General features: G+C 41.7%; 1 protein-coding gene across 4 annotated transcripts in view; it reads left to right on the top strand.

Moving 5' to 3' along the window:
* CHRNA7 (cholinergic receptor nicotinic alpha 7 subunit) overlaps positions 1–19,153 on the top strand; it is a 460,420-nt gene that overhangs the window by 379,550 nt on the left and 61,717 nt on the right. For 2 of the 4 annotated variants that reach the window (XM_073652949.1, XM_073652951.1), the window contains exons 5-7: positions 2,605–2,684; positions 9,239–9,406; positions 10,344–10,538. In XM_073652949.1, the coding sequence (XP_073509050.1) occupies positions 2,605–2,684; positions 9,239–9,406; positions 10,344–10,538 (443 nt within the window). The remainder of the gene's footprint in view (positions 1–2,604; positions 2,685–9,238; positions 9,407–10,343; positions 10,539–19,153) is intronic. The other 2 variants (XM_073652952.1, XM_073652950.1) reach the window with 2 other exon arrangements.

Below are 19,153 nucleotides of genomic sequence, written 5' to 3'. Positions count from 1 at the left end.
CACCATGCAAGTCCGCAATCTTACCTGTCAGTCCATGCTGCACTCTTTGTTTCAGTTCCTGCTGTGTCCATGTCTCTCGTCTGATTGCTTAGGGCATCGGCGCGGCTTTCTGCTTGTTTCTTATAGCTACGGTGTGCACAGTCCTAATGCGTCCCCAGCCTATTGCTGTGAGTCACTGGATACTTAAATCCCCTCCACCCAGTAGGAGGTACCTGAGCAACACCTTCACTTTCCATCTGTTTGTTCCTTGCAAATTAGTTGCCAGGTCCTGTCCTGACTCTAGTCTGTTTCTGACACCCTGGGGGCTGAGTACCCAGGGCCGCTACCTGTACCTGTGACTTCTAGTCAGTTTCTGCCACCTTGGGGGCTGAGTTCCCAGGCTTGTTCCTGTATCTTGTTCCTGGTTCAGGCCCTGCCTGAACAGTGTCCTAGTCTGTTACTTGTTTGTCTCTATGTCTGTATCTTCCCTTTTTCCTGCAGTATCTGAACCTGCACCTAACTCCAACTCGTTGTCTCTGTACTTCTGTTTGTGAGGTTTGTGTCCACTCGCTACTTTATTGCAAGTACCTTGTGTGTATCTGGTTCTGCTTGTTCTGTTTCCCTGCCTCTGTATTTAACTCCTGTGTTCCAGCTATCTTCTTGTGTTCTCCAGTCTGTTCCATGTGAACAGAGCCCTGTCCTGTCTACCGCATCTGCGGGTTTTGCTCTGCTTTGCTTGTTCACTGCATCGGCGGGTTTTGCTCTGCTTTGCTTGTCTACCGCACCTGCGGTTTTGCTCTGCTTTGCTTGTTCACCGCATCTGCGGGTTTTGCTCTGTTTTGCTTGTCTACCGCATCTGCGGGTTTTGCTCTGCTTTACTTGTTCACCGCATCTGCGGTTTTGCTCTGCTTTGCTTGTTCATCGCATCTGCGGGTTTTGCTCTGCTTTGCTTGTTCACCGCATCTGCGGTTTTGCTCTGCTTTGCTTGTTCATCGCATCTGCGGGTTTTGCTCTGCTTTGCTTGTCTACCGCATCTGCGGGTTTTGCTCTGCTTTACTTGTTCACCGCATCTGCAGTTTTGCTCTGCTTTGCTTGTTCACCGAATCTGCGGTTTTGCTTTGCTTGTTCACCGCATCTGCGGTTTTGCTTTGCTTTGCTTGTTCACCGCATCTGCGGGTTTTGCTCCGCTCTGCTTGTCTACCGCACCTGCGGCTCTGTTCCTGTATCCCAGTCTGTACTGGTCATTATCCTGCCTGCGTTTCTACCTGCCAGTACCCGCCTCTCTGCATGTCAGCCGTGCCTGCCTGTGCCCACCTGTCTGCAAGCCAGCCGTGCCCACCTGTCTGCATACCAGCTGTGCCTGTCAATATCCACCTTTCTGCACAACAGCCGTGTTTGCCAGTACCCACCTGTCTACATGCCAGTCTAACCTGCCTGTTCCTGCATTCCCCGGTGTGGGTCAACAGCTGTGACCGGGGTCTGACCTAGAGTAGCACCTGGTCCCTCTGCTCGGTTCCTCCCTGGTTCACGGAGTCAACTGAGCCGCCGTGCGACCTTGGTCGGATTGGGTTGATACTTAGTTACACTCCTCCAGGCACTCCTCGGTTCATGGTACAGTGGTACATGGTACAGCTAATCACGCTCATGCCATTCAGTCCGGGAGCGAGCGTAACAGGCAGGATAGGGGCATGATGTCTGCCACTCGTCAAATTTATGATGCGTGGTCACATTCGCAATTACACCAATCATACTCTAGAAGGGATTGGAGTATGATTTGTGGTGAAGTGCACACAGAGCCAATGCTTCTAGCTCATGAAGAAGCATATGCCAGGACATCTGACTCCAGTACATCTCCTCATCAAGGCATCAGGAGCGTCTGACCCTAGCACATCTCCTGTTCAAGGCATCAGGAGCATCTGACCCCAGCACGTCTCCTCTTCAAGGCAGCAGGAGCTTCTGTCTCCAACATGTCTCCTCTTCAAGCCGTCAGTAGCGTCTGTCTCCATCACATCTTCTCATCAAGGCATCAGGAGTGTCTGACTCCAGCACATCTCATTAAGATCGGTATCAAAAAAGTTGGTCTTGATGAATTGGGCTGAATATCTTTTCCCCAGTTGAATTGGGTAGTATCTACAGCTTCATAGTACAGACGCAGAGACTCTATATGCCGTCTTTTAAGCTCACATGCAGTTTCGTTACAGGTATTTTCCTCAGGGTTGTAAAGCAACTGTACTCCCCTATAACCTAATAACACAGGAGCAGGCAAAAATTTTTTATTCAATACACCTTATTTTATTAAATATTTATTTTATTTTGTGAGGTCAGAAGTGTGGAACAGATCAATTATATTCTCTCGCTAAATAAACACTTTGTGCCGCTGTAGATGAAAAATACTTAAATCCGACTAAATTGTATTTCTCAGCAACACCCATCATTGAAAATGACAACAGAGACAGGAAATCTTTAGGTAATACATGGCAAATGACATGTGATTATAGGTAAAGAATGATGCTATTCAATCACACATTTAACAAGTCTTAGATGTGAAGAGACAGCTACGCTTGTAATATATTGATTTATAATCACTGGCTGCCACTTTCTTACTCTTTATGTTATATTTTGTAGCGCAGATGAAAGATTTGATGCTTCATTTCATACTAATGTACTAGTGAACTCATCTGGACACTGCGAGTATTTACCGCCAGGTAAGATGACCATTTACGTGTTTTGCCTTGATTATACCAATTTTATGTCCTGATCTTCTTGTTATCTGTTTAGGATTGCATTTTGTCATGACGTTGGATAGTCCTTGCCTTAACTTCCATTTAAAACATATAATCTATAAATGTTTTTCAATCCCAAAGATTTTTTCTAAACATATCTTTAGAGTCAGTAGTTACTTTTATGTCTTATCATTGCTGCTCTATCATACTGTTTGATAATGATTGAAATATTTACAGTAATATATCTTATGACTGTTTTCAGGCATTTGTCTGATGGTAGTATTCTCCTTAGTCATGAGTTCTAAGATGAGGTGCTGTATTCCAGTTCCTACTGCAAAGTGAACCACGTATAGTATAAATCTAGACAAAAAGAGAAACCACACCACAGGCTTTCTTGTATTTAGTGTATGTATTTTATTCAACAAAATAGGGTTTCACATAAAGTTATACAATATGGTAGCAAGATTATGGAGTCTTCCATCAAGCTAGAGCAAGCATGCCTGAGCATGTGTAGAATCCCTATTTACTGTGGTTTCTAGTTCACTGGATTGGATTTTAAAGGGAATGCTGCATCAAAAAATTACCTATTTCTTAATCAGGTTTTGTATTAAAACGGAGGTCCGAAGTCAAAGTAAATTTCATCCTAAATCCCTATCTATTTATGACCATAATCAAAACTAATTTGTAATATACTTGCATTAAAAATTCCCTAAATTATCTAATAACTTCTCTAATTTTTCTCCTTACTTCCTTTCTGATGAAGCTTCATTTGAAAATCCCAATGCATGCTGGGATACTCAAACAAAGTGTCATCAGGGGGTGTAGGCTGCGGTCAATGACGCAGCCCCTACTCCCCCACTGAAATGAAGCCTTCGCAGGTGAAGTCACTGGTCTCTGCACACTGGGTATGCTGACAACGCTCTATTACCAGCTCATCACTGCTCATCTGATTCAGTGACATAGCGCGCGCTGTGATTGTGCACATCGCACAGTGGACTGCGCGCAGGGACTAGACCCACCCCTAAACAAGCATCACTGATAACTATTCATTTCAGGGAAGGGGCAGAGGCTGCAGCAGTGGCCACAGCCTCTTCCCCCTGATGATGCTTTGTTTGAGTATCCCAGCATGCACTATGATTCTCAAATGAAGTGTCATAATAAATGAAGTATGGAAAAAAAGTAGAAAAGCTATTAGTGTATTTAGGGAATGGTAGGGAATTTTTAATGCAATTATATTAGAAATTATTTTAGATTATGGCACTAATTAGATAGGGATTTAAAATGAAATTTATTTTGACTTTGGACCACACCTTTAAATGTATTGTTTTTTTCCATATCACAATCTGCATTAAAAAAGTTACATGACTAACAATTTCCACACTGGCTTCTAGATTCACACTTATTTACAGAATACTTTTCAGCACCATTATTAGGCTTTATTGCAATGACAGGAAACACCTCTATACTCAGATCATAACCCAGGATCCACCATTCACATTAGGTGATTTCACAGTTGACCTTGCTTCTATTTCCTTCACAAAGAACCTTTGCAGGCAATCCTTTGATGCTTCAGTCCCCAAAAAATTGGGTCTAAGCCAGTCTTTTACTGCTGATGTACACTTGGATTTCCTGAAACAACAGGAAGTATGAATCTAGAATAGCCTCAATAGCCAGGGTGAAAATTGCAAGATATTTTTATTAAATAGATCATCATGATATGAAAAAAAAAAATAATTTAACATAAAAACCTTATTTGAACAGTAGGTCATTTTATGATGACACATTTCCTTTTAAACAGAATTTGTATCTGTTACTGGTTTCTTAATTGTGAATGTAGAGAAGTGGAGAAATCCTTTTTGCCTGGGGTGTTCTTGTATCAACAATAGGTAGCGTATGAAATATGTTGTTGATCACTGGTAAAATTACCTAAAATTTACACTGTAGCAATGTACATACTAATGACAAAAAAAATGACAAAAATATGTGTAAAAATCTAAATCTGTAATAAAATGTGCAATTTAGAACTCTACACTATTTGCTTTAAAGTTAAGTACGTGTTAAAAAACAAATCTAGTGCTTGTGATATGGTTTTGACCCTAGTACCTAGTTCCTGATTGTGTCTTCGGATTCCATACAAAGCTTATCACAGTTTGAGAATTGCAGGCTCCAGAACCATTGGGTGGAGCACTTCTCAATATAACCCCTCTAAAATGATAACCATTTTCTTTAAAAAAACACTTTCTATTTGCTTCAATGAACATTGAACGATGTTTCTGAAATTCTATGAAATTACAATATAATTGGTTTAACGGTACTAGATTAGCTAACAAGAAAGCATGAAAGAAATAGATGTCTATGTGAGACAACATGCGAACAACAATGAAAAATTGATTTATAATATTTGTACTTTTTTTCTTCCGATATACTACTGCAATTCGAAAACACAGAGAATATATTCTCCTACATAAACCCACCATGAAGCTGATTTTTCATGACTAGTACCATGCCATGACTGTGCTAGTCTTTTGATTGCTTCTCCAACAAATTCACTTTGATTGTTCTGTATTTTCAATCGGTGTAATTTCCAGTGTAAAGAAATTGTAAGAACTTTTTTGTTAAGGAAGCTGCATTGTGAAGAGAACAAATACAGTACCTTATTAGAGTATAAGAACATCATTGTGGTGGGCCTAAGCTATTAGCTAGAGAAGATAGCCAATTCCAAAGTGCGGCTCATGTTTTTGTGGAGCCGACCTTCATATATTTACATGGCCTTTTTTTTCAATTGGGTTGGGTGGTGGGAGTTTATGGCATTCCGCAGCTCCCTGCTGTAATAAAATTTTTGCAATAATGTGATTGTTGAGTTGGCTTTTTCTTAAAAATAAGTTTTCGTCATGAGATAACTGTTAATATCATTCTCATTGATTCATCTTCATTATACATTAAATCATCTGCGAGGTAATGCCATCTCTATTTTATTGTGGATGTATGGTGACGTATAAAATCACTCCACCTTTAGGCACCAGCCAAGTAGTTAATTTGCATCGCTATCTATATATCTTCACAGTGAGTAGAAATAAGTTCCTTAAAAAATACCAAATAACTTGTTTACAAAGCCCTAAAAGATCAATAGCAATGTATCAAAAAAGCAATGAAAAAAACATCCTCAAAAAGTTTTCATTCTTCAAGTTTACGAAAGTACAAATCATAGATAAAAATGAATTAAATTTAAAAATCTAATGAAACATTTAAATATAATAGCAACCAATATTTGATAAAATCTAGAATGAGCAGAAGCCACATCACCTAGGTTCTAGTCACATAGGTTATGGGTTGGGTTGGGCATCTCTATAAACTAGTGTACAACATGTGAACATATACTACACACAGGGATGAGTTCAGGACTCTCTATTACAGTCATCTTTAGTCCATCTCTACTGTAGACTTAGTAGGTGATATTGAGATTTGTTTGCAATATGACAGCACTATATTCCTAATCTAATATTCCAGTCCTAAAAAACTAATATTCCAGTCCATACTTCTAATATTCCATTATTTACTTATTATTTTACCTTAACTTGTAGAATTCTGCATTGGAAAATGCATTTCCATTCAAAAAAGTATTTTACAACACTGTTCAGCCTGTAGATTTTGATGTTTGCAATTCTGAAGATTACATCTTTTTTATATAGATAGAAAAGTCACCCTCTGTCACCATAAATATTTGTTAGGTTTTTTTTTCCGTACATACACAATGGTATGAATAAGTCATAAATTTAATTAAAAAATGTCATAGTAATTTTTTAAAATATTGTATTTGGTATACCAGCCAGTGTTGTAATTCATGAGGTGTGGTCTCAGTTATGTAGAAAAAATAAGTACAGGTGTATACACAATAACCAGTTCTCTCTTACTGTGGTCCATATATTTGTGCCCACTGGCACACACCAATTATAAATCAGATGCTTTTTAAGACAGTTTGTTCCATTTGGATTTATGATATTTGTGTTTCTTCATTTTTTTTATTGGCAATATGTTATTTTTAATCAGGATTTGTTCTATTTTTTGTTTAATCTGCTTGTATTTTCCTAGGCATTCCCATTAATACTTCTTTCCACCGTACTACGGACCGGGTTTTGTGGGTCACTATTTGATAGATGGTGACCCTATATGCATTTATTAATGCATGTTTTGCATAAATGTATTCATTTTAAGAGCAATTTTCAATAAACCATTATATTTTATTTTCCATTCACATCTTTTCCCTTCCCATTTTATACTTGATGTAATGATGGTGATGTACACCAGTGAATGGCAGTCTAATGAGATATGACCTCTATTTCTATTTTCCTAGGGACAATCCACCTTCTATCATGTTACCTATGCTTAAACCTATAAAAATTATCAAACATATGCAGACTGCGTATTCTTGATAATTTTTCTAGGTCAATACATTTGTCTCCTGAGTAGCAGATATTTTTAATTTCTAGGAGGTTATTTGGATGTATATCATGTTACCTAAGACTGGTATTGTTTGATACTTAGGTTACATGGAGTTTTTTTTGTACATTAATAGGATTGTCAGAATCTTTTACATTGATGGCCTATCCTAAGAATAGGGCATCAATATTTTATTGGTGAAGGTGCGACACTCAGCAGTTGTGGAGCTGCACAGCTATGTAAAAAATGTAGTGGCCATGGTCAGGTACTGCACATCCACTCTCTATTGGGTGGATAAGGGGTGGATGTGCAGTACCCGACCATGGCCACTATAACGTTCACAGAGTTGTGCAGTGCAGATCCGCAACTGAGCTCTTCCGGCCACCTCCAACACTGGGAACATATTATTGGTACGTTATAATTAGTGTCGCAGACCCACAGATTAGATGTTAATGACCTATCGTAATAATAGATTATCATTGTTTGTGTCCGAGACAGCCCCTTTAAGCTTATGCAAAATATGCCATATTGCATTTGTAGTATGTTGTTCTTTTCTACCTGTTTTCTTTCAGTGAAAGAATTAATTAAAACTAAATAAAGATTGGAAGACTTTTATCCAAGAATCTGGAACGTTTTTACATCTTTAGACTTACTTAAGCCACCTTTCTAGACACTTTTCAACAGTGAGGTGCACATATCCCTTCTTTTTGGAGCTAATCAATAATACATTTGTGCAACAGCAATATAAGATGTGCCTCATTTCTTCCTTTTCTCCTCTTTCTGTCACCAGAAGAAACATTTTCTCTCCTTTGTGTTAAAATGAACCTGACATCAGATTCAAGGTGCCTGAACCATGGGCAGCATGAATCAGAGACCAGCTGTGTTATTGCAGCCGTGTATGTTTCACTTTGAAACACTGTGGCTTTTTAGAGAAAATATCATTTTAAAAGCTGATCAGGTACCATGTGCTCTCGGATGACTCATCCAAGTGGCATGTTCCTGGTGGCTGCTCTGCACCCCACTCCTATAGACTCAGATGTATCTACATAAGTGTGTGTAGAGGCAGAGATTTGTTAGTCTAAAGGAGCGAGGCAGGGAGAAGCCACCGGGAAAAGCCTCTCACTAGTCCTGGCTAGATTTTAAAAGTATGTTTTATTTAAAACAATGCAACTTTTCAGAGAAAAAATAGTCACAGTTGCAATAGCGAAGCCAGTCTCTGATTCATTCTGCCTGTGGTTCAGGCAGCATTAATCTGTAACTCAGTGCATCACTTTATTATGGAATGATTCATTAGACTACACAATATGATTAAAAGTCATACATCTAATAATTTATTTATATAAAAAGAAAGCGCAGCAGCCCTCCATTATGGCCAAGATACATAAAAACAATAAAACCATTTAATTTAAACTGTGTTATTACTCAATAAGCTTTACTTACAAAAAATGGAGGTTCTTAGCGCATAAATTGGCCAATTTATGTGTGCCCATCAACCGCTGCAAGGTGACCTCCCATCTGATGGGTACTACTCTGCCTACATGCCTCTCTTGGGCTACAAGCCTATAACTCTGGACAGAACATGTCACTTCTGGGCTAAAACACCTACAATTTAAATGGGCTGGTAGAATAGAATATACATCACCTGCTGGTTAAATGGGGGGAGTGCAAGGTCAAACAGGAGGCAGTTCCCACCTCCTATAGTAATATGTCAAAAAAAACTGACCAGCACATCCCAAATGTGAACAGGTGCAAGCTGCAGAAACTGCATAAGATATATGAAAAGAAAGCGCAGCAGCACTCCATTATGGCCAAGATGCATAAAGACAATAAAACCATTTAATTTAAACTGTGTTATTACTCAATAAGCTTTACTTACAAAAAATGGAGGTTCTTAGCGCATAAATTGGCCAATTCATGTGTGCCCATCAACCGCTGCAAGGTGACCTCCCATCTGATGGGTACTACTCTGCCTACATGCCTCTCTTGGGCTACAAGCCTATAACTCTGGACAGAACATGTCACTTTTTTTTGACATAATAATTTATTTAGGTATGTTTTGACATAAAGCCCAATGTTCTTTTTCTTTTATCCGTCCCTAGGAATATTCAAGAGCTCTTGCTATATAGATGTTCGTTGGTTTCCTTTTGATATTCAAAAATGTAAACTAAAGTTTGGATCTTGGACTTACGGGGGTTGGTCCCTGGACCTACAGTTGAAAGAAGCAGACATTTCTGAGTATATCTCTAATGGAGAGTGGGATCTTGTTGGTATGTTTTGAATTAGGAATGTCACTTCATTGCTTGTTTTTCTTTCTGAATTTATCTCAGGATAGGTTTTTTGTGTACTGCCCATATCTATCACATTATGTGCTGCTACCATTTACCCCTGGTTGTATAACTCTTGACAATGTTCTTTAACCCCTTCACAACATTTGCAGTACATGTATGGCTCTAGTCAGTAGCGGGTGTATGGAGTGGACTCATGGAGTGAGCCCACCCCATACTCGGTAGGTGATGGCTGTGTTTTAAAGCTAGGACCTGCCGTTAACTATTGCATGTGGAGCAGAGCTATGGGATCTGTTGAAGCCCTCTGTGCTTGTCATTATGGAACTCATTTGAAACCCTGCCTGTGGCCGGGCTTCAAAGGAGACCGTGATGCTATGTCATTGCTGTATATAGCACAAGCGGTCCAACAATTGCAGCGTCAAGAGTTAAGAAGAGTGAAAAGTAAAAAAAACATATGAAAAAATAAAAAAAAACATAAAAGTTCAAATCACCCTCTTTTCCCCAATTAAAAATAATGATTACAAAAAAAATGAAAAAATACACATACTTGGTATCATTGTGTTCAGAACAGTCAAAATATAAAAATAATTAACCCGATCGGTAAACACTGTAAACAAAAAAAATGTTACACTTGCCTGTTATGGCTGTAGATTAACTCTTTGACTTACTTTTCTGCAGTGGAGAATGATGCTAGTGTCAGATGCTAGGGTGGGGGACCCAAGAAGCTACATATTTTCTGTTAGGGTATTTAGATACAGGGCAATGAAATTACTGTTTTCCATGGGTAAGGAAAGCCTAGTTAATACTCTGTCATTCTTTCTAATAAATTACTTACATTTTCAGGTGCATTTCTATATTAATATGCTGAATAATATTTCATGGAATTACAGAAAAAGTGACAAATATATTTTCTCTTCAGGAGTACCAGGAAAACGGAGTGAGAGTTTTTATGGATGCTGCAAAGAGCCATATCCAGACGTGACATTTACCATTACAATGAGACGAAGGACATTATATTATGGACTGAACCTTCTTATTCCCTGTGTTCTGATTTCTGCGCTTGCCTTGCTTGTGTTCCTTCTTCCAGCAGACTCAGGAGAGAAGATCTCACTTGGTAAGCATGCAGTTACTGAAAAAAAATAGCTCTGACTTTCATAAAATCTGCAAAGTTTAGACTTTTCAAACTTAAATTTGAGAAAAGACTTGGGTAATTATACAGGAAGATATTATGCAGCCAGAAGCTGAAGTCACATGCATTATTATTCAGGACGCTTCATTGCAAGGCATCCTTTAGATGTGAGAGTTGAATTGTTCCTTAAACCAACATTCATTTTTGTACATACATCAGTAAGGATGCCAGCAGTTTGTATGGCATATAGGGATATATTTTATACTGGAAAGCGTTTTAAAGATGTTTTATGTGCTCTGCTGGGCAGCCAAGTTTTCACTATAAAAATCTTGGGTTGGGAATAATGCAGAATTATTACGATTTGAGGCACAAACATTCAGAAACAGACATTTTTACTCTTCTAAAATATGTCACCACTAGAAGCCAGTATTAGAAGTGCTGTGTACATTAAGCAAATTGCTCTCAGTCAGAGTGCAATGATTACTAAAAGTTTGTAATGTATTCACTTCACTGATTGGGTCTCTAAACTGAGAACTCGGTTTACACAAGCAAGTTTTACAGTGGATCTATGAACTGTAACATACCTGGCGGCGTCCTTGCATGGTGGTCCATCTCCCACTGTGCAAGAGCGCGCACTTGATCTCCAGTCCAGAATGTCTCTCTGGCTTCCCTCCATGCTGTCTGTTTGTGTCTGCTTCTGCTGCTTAAGGGCGGCGCCCGATCACTTCCTGCTTTTTGTACCTGCTGTGGGTCACACCCCTTGTGCGTCCTCAGCCTATTGCTGTCTGTCACCTGGTATATAGCTCAGCTGCTCCCATCTATCCCGGCCTGAGCATAGTGTTCTTTCAGTGTGTGCTTGCACTCTGAAGGTGCCAGGTCCCGTTCTTTGTCTCCTGCTTTGCGGTATCTGTTCCCGTGTCTGAACTGAGTCCTGTCTGTCTCCTGCCTTGCGGTTTCAGTTCCCGTGTCTGAACTGAGTCCTGTCTATGTCTCCTGCCTTGCGGTATCAGTTCCCGTGTCTGAACTGAGTCCTGTCTGTGTTCTCTTGTCTGCCTATCCTGGAGGCTGTATTTCCAGGCCTGTCTGAACACGCTCCTAGCCTGTTCCTCCCGCCTTCTAGGGGCCGATTATCTAGACCCGCTCCGGTATCTTGTCTGTCCTGTCTGAACACGCTCCTAGCCTGTTCCTCCCGCCTTCTAGGGGCCGATTACCTAGACCCGCTCCGGTATCTTGTCTGTCCTGTCTGAACACGCTCCTAGCCTGTTCCTCCTGCCTTCTAGGGGCCGATTACCTAGACCCGCTCCTGTATCTTGTCTGTCCTGTCTGAACACGCTCCTTGCCTGTTCATCCTGCCTCTCTGGGGGCCGTATTCCCAGACCCGCTCCTGTATTCCGCTGCAGTGTCGGTCTCCTCCATACACTCAGTTCCAGTCTGAACTCTCTCCTATCCTTTACCTGTTTTGCCTCTATGTCCGTTCCCTTCCTTTTTCTGCAGAGTCTGAACTCGTACCTAACTCCTGCTTGTTGTCTCTGTACTCCCGTTTGTGAGTTTGTGGTCCACTCGCTACTTCACTGCAAGTACCCTGTGGGTATCTGGCTCTGCCTTTCCCTTCCTGTCTGTTCCGTGTAAACAGAGCCCTGTCCCCCCTGCTCAGCCTTGCCTGCTCTGACTCCTTTGCTCACCGCTCCGGCGGTTCTAGCCTGCTCTGACTCCTTTGCTCACCGCTCCGGCGGTTCTAGCCTGCTCTGACTCCTTTGCTCACCGCTCCGGCGGTTCTAGCCTGCTCTGACTCCTTTGCTTACCGCTCCGGCGGTTCTAGCCTGCTCTGACTCCTTTGCTCGCTGCTCCGGCAGCCTTGCTCCGCTCTGACCCTTTTGCTCACTGCTCCGGCAGTCTCGCTCCGCTCTTATCCTTTTGCTCACTGCTCCGGCAGTCTTGCTCCACTCTTGCTCACCGCTCCAGGCGGTCTCGTCCTGCTTTACTCTTGCTCACTGCTCCGGCAGTCTCGCTCAGCTCTGACCCTTTGCTCACCGCTCCTGGCGACCTTGTCCTGCTCTACTCTTGCTCACCGCTCCAGGCGGCCTTGTCCTGCCCTGTTCTCGCTCACCTCTCTGGGCGGCCTCACTCTGCTGTGTTTGTCTGCCACATCTGTGGTTCTGTTCCTGAGTCCCAGTGTGTACTGGGTCCTATCCCGCCAGTGTCCCTACCTGCTAGTGCCTCCCTGTCTGCACTCTAGCTGTGCTTGCCTGTACCCCTCTGCCTGTATTGTTCCTGAGTCCCAGTGTGTACTGGGTCCTATCCCGCCTGTGTTCCTACCTGCTAGTGCCTCCCTGTCTGCACTCTAGCTGTGCTTGCCTGTACCCCCCTGCCTGCATACCCGCCTGCCTGCATACCAGTCGTGCCTGCCTATACCCACCAGTCTGTGTGCCAGCCTACCAGTCTGTTCCTGTATTCCCCTGTGTGGGTCAACAGCCGTGTCCGGGGTCTGTCCTGGAGTAGCACCTGGTCCCTCTGCTCGGTTCCTCCTTGGTGCACTGGTGTCGTATGCCGTCGTGCGACCCTGGTCGGATCGGGTGAATACCTAGTTACGCCCCTCCAGGCATTCACTCTCCGGCACGGTCCAGTGGAATCACTACAATCACATGCACACGCCGCTCAGCCCGGGCGTGTGCATTACATGAACAAATGCAATACATACAAAGACCCATTGGATAGGTACATGCTATTTTAAAATATATAGTTAATTTAATTCCAACATTAAAGGCATAGTCTCATCTTGTCTTCAGGATTATATCACTCTCCAGCAGTAATAGTGTTCTGCTTGTTTGAAGGGCGCTCCTGATTGACAGTTCGGGTCAGTAGCACCGTCAAGTTGTTGGCCTGATCTGTGCGCTCTCCGATGCTGTTAGCACAGGCAGCTGTGTCTCCACAGTATGAAAGGAGTGCAAGAGCACTGAAGCTGGCTGGATCGTGCTCTCCATCAATTTGGCCAACTTCAGTGCAGTGCTTCAAGCTCTATAGAAAAGAGCTTGTAGACTTTTGGTTCCGGCGCTGATCATGTAAGGACATGTCTCTATGGGCTCCTGCAAACCCTGATCTGTCCCACACCTCACTACATAACAATGAATTAATGGTCCGGATACTGACTCAACATATATGGTTATCTCCTGCTTAGCTGGTCAAAATCCAGTGAATCTCTGCCTGTATCTGCGCAACACAGGAAAAACATGGTGGCATCACTTCCATCCCTTCGCGCCACTCAGCTACCCGATGAAGAAAACCTCCAGGAGACTCGGAAGCCAACGGCTCCATGGACTCAGTCACCAGCTCTAGATTAGAAACAACTAGCCTTCGAAGTAGCTAGCAAACTTTTGCCTGAAATATCGCTTACATTAAAAGAGTCCGTTGCCTTGGGATTACATGCAGTGCAAGAGCAAGTAAGTGAAACTGCTGAACAAGTGCATGCAATAGAGGCTAGGATCTCTACTATAGAAGATGATGCACACACAGACCATACAACCTTATCTTGGCTCCCCAAGGAAAATGTTGTCCTCAGAGATCGTATAAATGAACTAGAAAAGTGGTCCAGGAATAGCAACCTCCGTATTGTCGGACTGCCAGAATCATTTCTTTTTGGGAAACTGCGAAACCTATGTAAATCTTCTATTCCTAAAGCTCTTAATATCTCAGGTGTTTGAAGGATTGAAAGGGTGCACCACATTGGCCCCCCAAAAAGGGACTTCGACAAAGATGACAACAGGCATCTAACACAAGTCATAACAAAATACCTAGACTTTACCAACAAAGTGACATAAAACAGGCCTACCGATGACTTAAACAACCCCTGTCGATTACTTCTTTTTGAGGACTTCTCAGCTAAAGTGACCAGGCAACACTGGTCTTTTACCTCCGTCTGCTTAACATTGCACTTGAAAAATATCTGTTTTCAACTGTGATATCCAGCAACCATACATATACCCCACCAAGATTGGAACTTTCGCTCTTTCACAGATCCCAGGGAACCCGAATGCTACACTGAACACCTTCTCAGTACACACAGGTCAGAATGATCCCCTACACAGGACTACAGATTGGTGCACTGGTCATTTAATGAAGATACCAGAAAAGCACCCACCAACACACCGAGAGAACACAGGCAAATTTGGACGGTGAAAAATCCCTGAAAATTGACATCATTATTACCTTACATAATCACCCATTCTGGGGTAAGAGGTACAGACACAAAGAGAAACTTTAAAATGGGACACTCTTATGCTAAATCTAAATAGAAAGTTTTTATCAAAGTTATGGCCGATATGGTTAGGAATAGATCTTTCACACAAGGTCCACTACAATTAAGAGACTATAATGGAGTGATACAAACTAACCCTCTACTGGTAACAAATATTTTAGGATCCTTTTATAAAGGCCAATATACAGACAACACAGAATAAGAAACACCTCAAACTAACATATTAGACAAAGTTATCCTTCCCAAATTATCTGAGGCTCACAAGCAATATCTCAATGTTAAAATCACATTAGATGATATAATGTCCACAATAAAGGGCTCACATAATCACAAAGCCCCCAAACCAGATGGCTACACATGCAAATTTAATAAACTCATGATAGAAGAAATATCTCCTGTATTAACAGAATTATTTAATAATATGCTGAAGGGGAAAACAGTACTCCATTCGGTTAATCTAGCCCATACAAAATTGTTACCCAAACAAGGAAAAGACCCTTTATCTCCAGGATCTTAAAGGCCAATATCACTCATTAACCTTGACATTAAGATCCTTTCCAAAATAATAGCCAACTGCCTTGCCATCATTATGCCAAAACTGATCACCCTTTCACAAGCAGGTTTTGCCAAGGGGTGATCAGCAGCACTAAACATCAGGAAGATACTTTTAGCACTAGACAGGGTAAACCTAAAACCTAACCTAAATGAGACCTGTGCTTTATTAACAATAGATGTCGAAAAGGCTTTCGATAATGTAAGATTGAACGAGCTACAGTGCTGGCCAAAAGTATTGGCACCCCTGCAATTCTGTCAGATAATACTCAGTTTCTTCCTGAAAATGATTGCAATCACAAATTCTTTGGTATTATTCTCTTCATTTAATTTGTCTTCAATGAAAAAAACACAAAAAGAATTTTCCTAAAGCCAAATTGGATATAATTCCACACCAAACCTAAAAAAGGGGGTGGACAAAAGTATTGGCACCCTTTGAAAAATCATGTGATGCTTCTCTAATTCGTGTAATTAACAGCACCTGTAACTTACCTGTGGCACCTAACAGGTGTTGGCAATAACTAAATCACACTTGCAGCCAGTTAACATGGATTAAAGTTGACTCAACCTCTGTCCTGTGTCCTTGTGTGTACCACATTGAGCATGGAGAAAAGAAAGAAGACCAAAGAACTGTCTGAGGACTTGAGAAACCAAATTGTGAGGAAGCATGAGCAATCTCAAGGCTACAAGTCCATCTCCAAAGACCTGAATGTTCCTGTGTCTTCCGTGCGCAGTGTCATCAAGAAGTTTAAAGCCCATGGCACTGTGGCTAACCTCCCTAGATGTTGACGGAAAAGAAAAATTGACGAGAGATTTCAATGCAAGATTGTGCGGATGGTGGATAAAGAACCTCGACTAACATCCAAACAAGTTCAAGCTGCCCTGCAGTCCGAGGGTACAACAGTGTCAACCCGTACTCTCCGTCGGCGTCTGAATGAAAAGGGACTGTATGGTAGGATACCCAGGAAGACCCCACTTCTTACCCCGAGACATAAAAAAGCCAGGCTGTAGTTTACCAAAACTTACCTGAGAAAGCCTAAAACGTTTTGGAAGAATGTTCTCTGGTCAGATGAGACAAAAGTAGAGCTTTTTGGGAAAAAGCATCAACATAGAGTGTACAGGAAAAAAAAAGAGGCATTCAAAGAAAAGAACACGGTCCCTACAGTCAAACATGGCGGAGGTTCCCAGATGTTTTGGGGTTGCTTTGCTGCCTCTGGCACTGGACTGCTTGACCGTGTGCATGGCATTATGAAGTCTGAAGACTACCAACAAATTTTGCAGCATAATGTAGGGCCCAGTGTGAGAAAGCTGGGTCTCCCTCAGAGGTCATGGGTCTTCCAGCAGGACAATGACCCAAAACACACTTCCAGAAGCACTATAACATGGTTTTAGAGAAAGCACTGGAGACTTCTAAGGTGGCCAGCAATGAGTCCAGACCTGAATCCCATAGAACACACCTGTGGAGAGATCTCAAAATGGCAGTTTGGAGAAGGCACCCTTCAAATATCAGGGACCTGGAGCAGTTTGCCAAAAAAGAATGGTCTACAATTCCAGCAGAGCATTGTAAGAAACTCATTGATGGTTACGGGAAGCGGTTGTTCACAGTTATTTTGGCTAAAGGTTGTGCAACCAAGTATTAGGCTGAGGGTGCCAATACTTTTGTCCGGCCCTTTTTTGGAGTTTTGTGTGAAATGATCAATGATTTGATTTTTGCTTCATTCTCTTTTGTGTTTTTTCCTTGCAAGCACTCATTGCTTTCTGTCACCTCCATTTTCCCTACTCAAAGGTACCAGACAGGGATGTCTGCATTCTCCATTACTTTTCAATCTAGCATTAGACCCCTGGTAAGAATTCCCAACAATCTTCCAAGGAATTCTTATTAATAAAGAAAGAATCCAGGCTACATTCTTCACAGATGACCTATTACTTTTCCTTTCTGATTCCCAAAAACAGATACCCCAAATTTTAAAAATACTACAGTGCTATGGGGAATATTCAGATTTTAAAATTAATATGGCCAAATGTGAACTGTTATCTCTAGGGAAATCTGATACTCTGACATATTCTAATTTAACTTATAGTGATATTATGATATCAGAGTCCCATATAACATACCTGGGCATAAAGATAGGCATAACCCTTACCTCCCTTTATAACTTAAACTTCCCTCCTCTCTTAACTCGCATAATTGATGATCTTAAAAGATGGCAAGAATTACCACTTAGCCTAATGGGTAGAATTCATTTATTCAAAATAATGAGTGTTTCTAAATTCATGTATCATATCCAAACCATTCCTCTGCTCCTAAAACATACGAACATTATCCCCCTAAATAAAACATTCTCACCCTTTATATGGAGAGGCAAAAGATCTCATATTAGTCTTAAAAATTTGATGGCCACAAAAATTAATGGAGGAATGAATCTACCTAATATCACAGAAGAGGTGTAGCTAGGGGTTGGGTTCAGGGGAGGGCGAAAATTCTGAGTGGGCCCCTAACCAGGTAACCTGATTACAGCTATGGTGACATACCCTAATATTGGATGTAGGAGAACCTCAGCAGATGGCTGCCCTGTTACTAAAATAAATCTCTATACAAAGACCAACATTGATATTACCGACATATGGTGACATATAGTGGTAGATACCAGTCCTGCAGAACATATAAGAGATTACAGTACAGTTACAGGTAGTAACTTACAGCTGACGTTCTCTCTGATGGAGTCATTCACTTTTCTCATATTTTCCATCTGGCCCAAGCTAACATGGCAACTTCTTCCAGCCAAGACTCGGCTGCACAGATTACAACAAAGACACATTAGACTTCACACATTTCAGGCACCGCCTCCATTTATCCCCAACCTGCACAAACTGCTCATCCTGCTGTAACCCCAATACTGATCCGCTGCTGCCGTATGTGTCCCTATTACTGCACCTGATGTGTGGTACTGTGTGCCCTCTAATTTTCCTCCTACTGGAGCCCTAGATTCCCCTTTCATTGAATTCGTAAAGTATGATGGCCCTACTGTACCCAACCCCTCAACTGCCTCGGAAAAGTATGGTGACCACAAGACAGTATGATCCCCAACTGTGCCCCCACACAGCCCTCCATGCAGTATAATGGGTCTACCTACAATATAATTTCTCCATGCCTCTCCACACTGTATAATGGCCCCCATACAGCCCTCCACATAGTATGATGGACCCCACACAAACTTTCACACTGTATAATTGCTTGCATATAGTTTAAATGCCTCCCCATAGTCCTCCATACAGCATAATGCATCCCATAGTCCATACAGCATAATGCACCCCACAGCCCATACAGCATAATGCATCTCACAGCCCATACAGTATGACACACCCCATAGCCCATACAGTATAATGCACCCTGTATGCACCCCCATATAGTATGATGCACCCCATAGCCCATACAGTATAATTCACCCCCATATAATATAATGCACCCCACAGCCCATACAGTATAATGCACCCCATATAGTATAATGCACCCCACAGTCCATTCAGCACAATGCATCCCCATATAGAATAATGCAACCCATAGACAATTCAGTATAATGCACCCCCATATAGTATAATGCCACCCATAGCCCATTCAGCATACTGCATCCCATATAGTATAATGACCCCCATAGCCCACTCAGTATAATGCACCCCCATATAGTATAAAGCCCAACATAGCCCATTCAGCATAATGCACCCCAAGATAGTATAATGCCTCACATATCCTATTCAGTATAATGCATCCCATATCCCATTCAGCATAATGCACCCA

Source organism: Phyllobates terribilis, unplaced genomic scaffold (genome assembly GCF_046119375.1).
Source record: "Phyllobates terribilis strain yellow unplaced genomic scaffold, ASM4611937v1 Scaffold_11__3_contigs__length_659146591, whole genome shotgun sequence".
Taxonomy (NCBI): domain Eukaryota; kingdom Metazoa; phylum Chordata; class Amphibia; order Anura; family Dendrobatidae; genus Phyllobates; species Phyllobates terribilis.
Note: the sequence above shows the minus strand (reverse complement) of the source record. Positions and strands in the feature narration are given on the sequence as shown.